We start from the raw sequence: 7,948 nt of genomic DNA on the forward strand, positions 1-7,948 counted from the left end.
CTCTCCCCTGCCAGGAGCCATCGGGCTGCTGGAGCTGAACCGGCAGCGGTGGCCACGGCCCCCACTCACCAGCTGGAAGAGGACGTCGCGCAGCTCAGCCCAGCTGGAGTACGCCTCGGCACAGTTCATGCCTGGCGCGTTCACCATCTCCACAAAGAGACGCTTGTAAATGTTGAAATTCTGCAACAAAAAGGAGGGAAATCCTGAGGGAGCCAGATGGGGAGTCAGCCCAGGTCTGGAGCTCTTCTGCTGCCAGCCCAGGCTGCGGGAACAGCAGCTCCGCACGCAGCCCCTGCAGAGCACCGCTGCTGATGGCCAGCTGCAACGGGCGCTGCAGGACCCGGCAGGGAAATGGGGAAAAGTGACTCCTGCAGCCAGTGCTCCCAAAGAAGCAAACACGGTTCCCTTTATTCTGGTCTCAGTAGTTAAGGTGCTCAAAACAAACACAAATACTCAACTCCCCCTGCTCCTTCCCCGGGAGAACGGGCCAGGAGACGGCTTTGGTCCCCCAGCTGAGGAGCCTCTGGAGGAACCCACATCAGGGCTGACTGGCTTGGACATGCTGGACACCCCGCAATCCCAGCTCTGACTGGAAGCCTGGCTCATGTAGCAGATCCCAGCACAGGGATGCCATGCTGTCTCCATTACCTGGGGGTTGGCAGGTGCTCCGTGGTGGATGTACAGGCTCAAGGCTTTGTCCCAGCTGCCTTCCCGGATGAGGTGGGTTGCATACAGAGCCACGTACTTGTGCAAGACTTTATAGTTCTGGAGAAGGCACAGAGAAAGCAATAGCATGAGACTTGCGAACTGAAATCCTGCCACTCTCTTGGGACGGTTTCAGATGCATGTGCACACCCCCGTACACCTGAGCCCCAACGGGCGAGACCCCGTAACCAGAGACAGACCACACACAGCAGACCTGGTGTTTGACCTGGGCCCCCCACCACCCCTAATCCCGGCTAGCTGATGCTGGGCTGATCCTTCCTCACATGGAAATAAAGCGTTCACCGCAGAAACGCCTGCCCTGCCCTGCCCACGCATCCCTGCTGCCCCTGCTCCGGAGAGCTGGGACCCCGCATCCGCCTCCGGGGGCTCACGCGGGCACCCACCTGCTTGGCCGCCACCTCCAGGCACTTCTCCCACTGCTCCTGCTCCGCGTACATGTCCAGAGCAGCCAGCACATCCACTCCCACCAGCTGGGGATGGAAACCACCATAAATGCTCTGTGCGGGCACCGTTTCCTACCAGCACCGAGGCAGCCAGCCCACCCTGGTCCCTCCCCGCCTGTGGCACGGAAGCACAGACCCAGCGTGACCCACAGACACCCCGACCCACGGACACACACAGACCCCTCGCCTGCGAGCAGTCAGGCAACAGCCCCAGGAGAAAGGCCCCAGGGATCTGCACAGATCCCGACATCGCTCCCGAGCCCGTCAGACATCCCAAACACGCACCGAGTCGACCTTTCCCTGGTTCTTCAAATACTCCTTGTACCGCTGGTCCACATACTCCTCCGACCTACCGGGCAGAAAGAATCTCAGTAGGGAGCAAGTCAATGACACACCAGTGCTGTGCATCGGTGCAGAGGCCGGATTCCCTGCTTTGGGAAAAAGGACCCAGAGCTCTGCCGTGTCTTTCCATCTGCTGGGAGCAGAGGTGGAAGGGGAAAAAGGGTCTGGGCAGCTCTTTGCAACACGATGTGTGAGCAGAGAAAGGGATCACGGGGCTTCCAGAAAGAAATGCAAGCGCAGGACTGTGCCAAGGGAAGGGGAGATGGGGATGGGACAAAAGGGACAACTGTGGGGCCACCGTGGGGAGAATCCAGGGAACCTGGGGGCAGCAGAACAGGCCAGGACAAGGGACCATCTAGGGGTGGGAGCAGGAGCAGGAAGAGCAGAGCTTCAGGAAGGTCAGGGCAGACCTGGGGTCCAGCTCCTTGGCCAGGTGCTTGGCTTTGCTCCACTCTTCCCCATCGATGAAGGCATTGATGGCTTCTCGGACGAGGTCCAGGCTGAGGCAGAGCTCTGCTGCCTGCAGGGGAGAGAGTCTCAGGGGAGATGAACCCCAGCGGCGCCCCGCAGCCCGGGTGGGAGCTGGTGCTGTCCAAAGTGACCGGCACCCCAACAACAGAAACTCTCTTCCCAAATGATAACCCCCCTCCTCTGCCTCCTGCCTCCTCCCAAGGCCGGGCTCTCTGACACTGTTCCAGGGCTTCTTCCCTTCCCCTCCTTCCTCCTCCCTGCAGACTCTGCGCTGCCCAGCTCTGGACAGGGCACCCCCATCACCCCGGGATGTGACCTGTCCTCCCGCCCGGGGACAGAGCTGGGGCAGGAGCCAGCCTCACCACGCTGTACTTCTTCATGGCCACCAGCTGAGGAGCCACGGCCCGTGTCACCTCCACGCTCTGTGACCGACCCAAGAACTTAATGGCCAACTCAGCAGCCTGTGAAGAGAAATTGCCAGCAGCACAGGTGACAAAAGCTGTTCGAGAGAGGGCTGAAGCTGGGAAGAGCTCAGTCCCAGCGCAAAGGCTGAGTCAGGAGCGCCTGAACCACGGGGAAGGGGAGAGGAATGACAGCCCACGTCAGCAATTCAGAGAAGCAAAGCCCAACTACCCTCAGACATGGGAGAAGATCAATCAAGGACATAATTGTTGCTAAAGTTGGTACAAGAGCACAGATACGAGTGAAAAGTATGAACAAGAACACAACCCAAAGGCTGGTGGACATAGACCACGAGAAGAAGAAAGGGCGCCCATCGAGCCAAGGGCTAAGCTGTAAAGCCCAGCTCTTCAGCGCAGGCAGACGCGGGCACGAGGCCACCAGCGTGCTGCTGGCAGCAGCGCCAGAGCAAGGACGTCAGTGCGGTGCAGGACAAGCACACAGTCCATCGTGGCTCAGCACAATGGCCACGGAGGCTCTCAGACCCTGCAGTCCTGAGCCTGCAGATCTCTCTGGTGCCCTGCAGTGACGGGGACATCTCTGGGATGCACAGCAGGTTCCGGGAGACCTCCTCGACCGCAGAGCGGATGAGGGGAGGCATAGCCCCGACTGTACCTTCAGCAAGCACTTCTCCATCAGGACATTGTTGCTGGGATCCCGCACCTTCAGGTAGCAGTCCACCGCCTGGGCATATTCCCCAGCCCGCTCCCACTCCTGTGCCTGCTCCAGCAGCCCTTCCGTTCCTCTGCAGGGAGGAATGCAGGCTGTGAGCACAACTGAGATGCTGTCCCAGGCTAGGAGCACAACTGGGACGCTGCCGCAGGCTGGGAGCACGACCGGGATGCTGCCGCAGGCTGGGAGCATGACTGGGATGCTGTTGGAGGCTGGGAGCACAACTGGGACGCTGCCGCAGGCTGGTGCCCGCGATGCTGCCGCAGAGCTCCTGCAGCCAACGTGCTTGCGGGGCATGGGCGGGGAGGTGCACGGCAGAGGTAAGCCAGGGACCTCGGGGGAGCCTGAGCATGTGACAAGGAACACACACAGCCAGGGCTGAGCAGAGAATTGATTAAGGGCCCTGGGGAGAGGCACTGGTGGTGCAGGAGACCTCGGAGATCTGTAAGGGGCAAGAAGACATCTGGGAGACCTTGGATGGCAATAAGCCTGGAGTCTCCCCGAGCAGGGAAGGAGGATGTTAGGAAACCCATGCAGTAAGGAGTCCACATTCCTCAAAAAGGAACCAACTGGATGTCGGGGTCCCCATCAGGCTGTCTCTGGAAGGCACCAGCACGATGACCACGGGGAGGAGCTCCCTGTCTGCTCCCTGCAGTCTGACAGCGTCCCTCACCTGGAGCCCCTCTTGGCCGCCTCCCGGCCGCACTCCTCCTGCAGCTCCTCCAGCCGACTCGGCACGTACTCCTTGCAGACCCGCAGGGCCTCGCTCCACATGCCAGCCTCCTGCACAAGCACAGCAGGGAGGAGACATTTTTGCCCGTTCACCAGGATCCCCCACATCACGTAACACATCTGGCCTCTCACGTCACCTTCCCAGAGGACCCACTGGAAGAAACCACCCCAGCAGCACCATCCGAATCCTTCCTCCCCCAAACGGACCCATCCACCCAGGCTGCCTCAGGGGAAAGGGCTCATCCATCCCAGCCCCCTCTCTGGAACGCGCACTCCTTGTGCTACCCAGGGACCACCCGAGGCAGGACCCTTCCTCCTGGAGCTGTGACAGCGCTAAGCCATGCTGTGAAACCTCTGACGGTTCAGCCTTCTAAGAGCAGCCCAGAATTAAGTTCTGCCAGGAACCGCCTGAGTAAACGGTTTGGCTACAGAGCTGCTGGGGAGAGCCAGGAGGCGGATCCCACTCCTCCTCCACCCCAGCTGGGCTCCTCCCCGGCGAGGACGGCAGCGATGCCGCAGCCCGCTCACCTTGTAGTACTTGACGGCCAGCTCGGGTCTCTGCGCTCGCAGGAGGAAGGCTTCCGCTTTCTGGAACTCTCTCTGGCCAAAGGCGAAACGCGCCTGTCCCACCAGCACGTCGGCCACGCTGTCCGGGTCGTGAGCCTCGGCCACGCGCTGCGCGGCGTCCCAATTCTGGTTCTGCACAAACCTGGGGAACCCGCGTGAGGTGTGACGAGGGACGCGCGGAACAGAGCGGGGCTGGAAGCAGCCAGGCTGGTGCCGCTCGGGAGGGGAGACGCGGCAGGCCACGACAGGGAAGGGTACGCACATCAGCACTGCCTCCTTGGGTTTCCCAGCTTTAATGAATTCTGCTTCAGCCTCTTCAAATTTGGCCTAGGAGAGAGGAAAGATTTGCTTGCGTGCCTTCCTGCCCTGACACCATCGCACAACCTCCTCTGTTGCCATGAGGATTTATGAAACAAAGATGTGTGGGAAGCCCGGGGCTGCAATCGCGGAGCCTTTGGGGTAAACGGTGACGGCAGCCGTAACAGTGCCCTGCTGCGGCATCCCTTCAGGACAACCCTGACCAGAGACCCCTCACCTGCGCAGGGGGTAAATTACCTCATCTTCCAGGAACGCAGCATACTTTAAGTGGATCTCTGGCATCTTCTCCTTCATGGAGAGGCGGGCCAGTTCAAAAGCAAATTCGAAGACCCTGCAATGAAACAGAAAATGGGGTGAGAGCCGGATATGTGCTGTGGGGGTCTGCCTTCACCAAGTAGAGCACAAGACACTGGGAGAGGAGAGAGGGGAACACAGGGGGTCCCAGGGGCATGGGCACTGCCCCTTCCTCCTGCTCCTGACCGGAGAACGGGAGCTCTTAGAGCCCCGCTAGGCTCCCTCGCACCTGCTGTGAGTGCCAGAGGCCCTTGGCTCAGCCCTAGGGGGAGAACGGAGGGGTGGGAAGACACGCCGTGTCCCAGACCTGCAGCTACCACATGCCTCCCGTTATCGTGGGGCACCCCTTTGTCTCAGGCCAGGCAGACGGAGAGACGTGCTGGGCGGATGGACCGGCTCACCTGCTGTCTGCTGCGTGGTCGATGGCCATCTCCAGCAGCCCGAACTTGCTGAGGAGTTTCACAGCTGCCTCTCCACCCAGGCTCTTCGCCCACAGAAAGGCCACGTGCTTGTAGGCGTTTGCTCCCCCGTGTGCCTTGGCCACCTGTCCGAAGCACAGAAAGTGGAAGAGCCCAGCTCGTCCATCCCACCTCCAGCAGGCTGAGCCAGGGCTCCTCTCACATGATGCTTGTTGTCATGAAGGACACCAAAACCAACCGTCCTCTCCTCAGGAACCCTCCCGCAGCCACCCCGGCTCATTACCCTGTAAGCTTCCTCCCACATGTCATTCACTCTGTACATGTTCACGGTGGCCTTCCAGTCCTTAGCTTCCAGGTAGTGGTACTCGGCCTCCTGGAAGCGTCCCTCTGCCTCCAGCTCCTGCAACCGGAGGCAAAGCATTAGTGACGCCCCTGTCCCACCTGGTCTGGTTGCTCCCCTGCCCCGAGATGCGCTCACCTTGCCCACCAACAGGTGGGTATCGCCCAGTAAGTGCTTGTGGTGCTTGGCCACAAGGCAGAGCATCTCGTCGTACATCTTACACGTCCTGTACATGGCGATGGCCAAATCGGGCTCGTTCACGGTGATGTACAGCCTGGAACACGGGCACACCGGGATGGTAAAGTGACAATCTCAGCTCAGCGTTTGCGGATTAAACCCAACGTGACCTCACTGTCTGTAATGTCCCCTTCCACGTGCCAGGCACCAGGCACCATCAGGCACACAGCTGCGTCTGTCCCTGTACCTGCCACCCTTATTGTGTTGTTATTAAACTAGAGCTGACAACGCTAGGAGGCTGGATGGGGAACACTCCACTTTCCATATCTCATCCTCAGCTGATGATGACAGATCGGACGTAGCACTCTGCCGTGGGGAAAAGCCCTGCTGTATTTCCTCTGCTACATGAGGAGCTGCACCCCCTGGGACCTCCTTTCTGTTCTGGTGGACAAGGGCACATTAAGAGTAACTTCTCTTCCTATGAACTCCGAAATATCAGCTCGAGGTCTCCAGCTGGGGAGAGAGTACCTCCGACCTTTCCAAACCGGAGTCCCAGACTCCACTCCCACCCCAGGATGGGGCTCCTCCTCACTACAGACACTTTTTCAGGGCTCAGTCTTGGGCTGGTACCAAGGAAGACGCTCACCTCTCTGCTTCTTTGTACTTGCCCTGCTTCTCCATCTCCTGGGCCTGGGTTATGTAGAGCACAGACACCTCGTCCTGGCTCATGAACTTGATTGCCAGCTGCCAAAAGGAACACACACGGGAGAGCCTGCAGCACACTGCGCAGCAATTTCCTGACACGCGGCTGTGAAGGAGAAGGGGAAAACCAGCCTCCGTCCCGTTACACGCAGGGGTGTATGCTACATGCTCTGTAGAGCACCGGCAGGCGTTTATCACTGCAACCGCAGCACAAGGACCAGCCTCCCTGGAGAGCACCGTTTGTGTCACACGCACCCATGCGGGGCTGCTGAAGGGCACAGATGGGATGTGAACACCGGGGATGGATTTGTGCCGGCTACTGGATGCCCCCACGTGCATCCTTTGGGAAGCGCCTGTTGGTGCACAAGGCACCGCCGCCTCCTGACAGATGTTTCACTCAGCGGGGAGAGGTCCTCAGAAGCTTTGTCCTCTGACTCTACCTTGTGAGCCTGCTCCCAGAGCCCGGCCTGCGTGTACATGTCAATGGCATCCTTGGTCTGGTCCCCTTTGATGTACAGCTCCTCCGCGACCTGTGGGGAAATGCCCGGGCTCAGCAGGCACGAGGACACCGGAGCAGCGACGGCTGTGGTCTGCGCTCTCACCTGGTACTCCTGCAGAGCTGCGTAGTGCTGTGCAATCTTGAGGTAGTATTTGGCTGCTGTCTGCTTGTCCTGCAAGTCCAAGATGTAGATGGCCTTCTTCCACTGCCGAGCTCCCAGGGCTGCCTCGATGGCCTTAATCGAGCACCTAGCACCAAAAGCATAACTCCTTACAGCCGCCAGCAGCCGCCTCCTCCAACCCAGCTCAGCCAGGGAGACCACGGCGCTCTGCTGCTTGGTTCTTCTTCCTGGGTCAGAGCAGCAAAAGGGATCTCAACAGCTGGCAAAGCTCAGGGGAAAGGATGGAGAACGGGGACAGCAGGACAGCAGGGAAGGTAAACAGGGATGAAAGGCCTTGGGAGAGATGTGGGAAGGCAGCTGCGGTCGGGGCCAGCAGGGACTGCATGTGAGCCCCAGGGGCCCTGGCAAAGGGGGGTGAGGGGCTCCCCCAGGCAAAGCCCCCTCCTGATTGCAGCAAACCACACCAGCTTCATATCAAACCTATCAACCAGGTCACACTGCTGTGGTCATGCAGCCGTCGCCTGCCCCACCTGGCTTCGATGTAATGGTTTATAGCAGCATCCAGCTGCTTCTGCTGCACCAGGTGGTCTCCCCAGGCCTCCTCCAGCCTCACGACGTCCGCGGGGAACGCCAGGCGAGCCAGCTCCACCGCTGCAGGGGGAACGG

General features: G+C 60.1%; 1 protein-coding gene across 1 annotated transcript in view; it reads right to left on the reverse strand.

Annotated features, from left to right (window-relative positions):
- Positions 1-69: 69 nt before the first annotated feature.
- Positions 70-7,948, reverse strand: part of IFT172 (intraflagellar transport 172) — a gene marked incomplete at both ends in the record, with an annotated part of 25,359 nt that continues 17,480 nt past the window's right edge. The window contains 18 exons of the mRNA XM_010084989.1: positions 70-180; positions 649-765; positions 1,110-1,196; positions 1,455-1,518; positions 1,922-2,031; positions 2,345-2,443; positions 3,057-3,186; positions 3,787-3,896; positions 4,374-4,554; positions 4,675-4,739; positions 4,968-5,061; positions 5,426-5,568; positions 5,727-5,843; positions 5,922-6,057; positions 6,607-6,704; positions 7,103-7,192; positions 7,265-7,409; positions 7,813-7,933. Coding sequence (XP_010083291.1) covers positions 70-180; positions 649-765; positions 1,110-1,196; positions 1,455-1,518; positions 1,922-2,031; positions 2,345-2,443; positions 3,057-3,186; positions 3,787-3,896; positions 4,374-4,554; positions 4,675-4,739; positions 4,968-5,061; positions 5,426-5,568; positions 5,727-5,843; positions 5,922-6,057; positions 6,607-6,704; positions 7,103-7,192; positions 7,265-7,409; positions 7,813-7,933 — 2,018 coding nt within the window. The remainder of the gene's footprint in view (positions 181-648; positions 766-1,109; positions 1,197-1,454; positions 1,519-1,921; positions 2,032-2,344; positions 2,444-3,056; positions 3,187-3,786; positions 3,897-4,373; positions 4,555-4,674; positions 4,740-4,967; positions 5,062-5,425; positions 5,569-5,726; positions 5,844-5,921; positions 6,058-6,606; positions 6,705-7,102; positions 7,193-7,264; positions 7,410-7,812; positions 7,934-7,948) is intronic.

The sequence above is a fragment of the Pterocles gutturalis genome, unplaced genomic scaffold (assembly GCF_000699245.1).
Source record: "Pterocles gutturalis isolate BGI_N339 unplaced genomic scaffold, ASM69924v1 scaffold25295, whole genome shotgun sequence".
NCBI lineage: Eukaryota > Metazoa > Chordata > Aves > Pterocliformes > Pteroclidae > Pterocles > Pterocles gutturalis.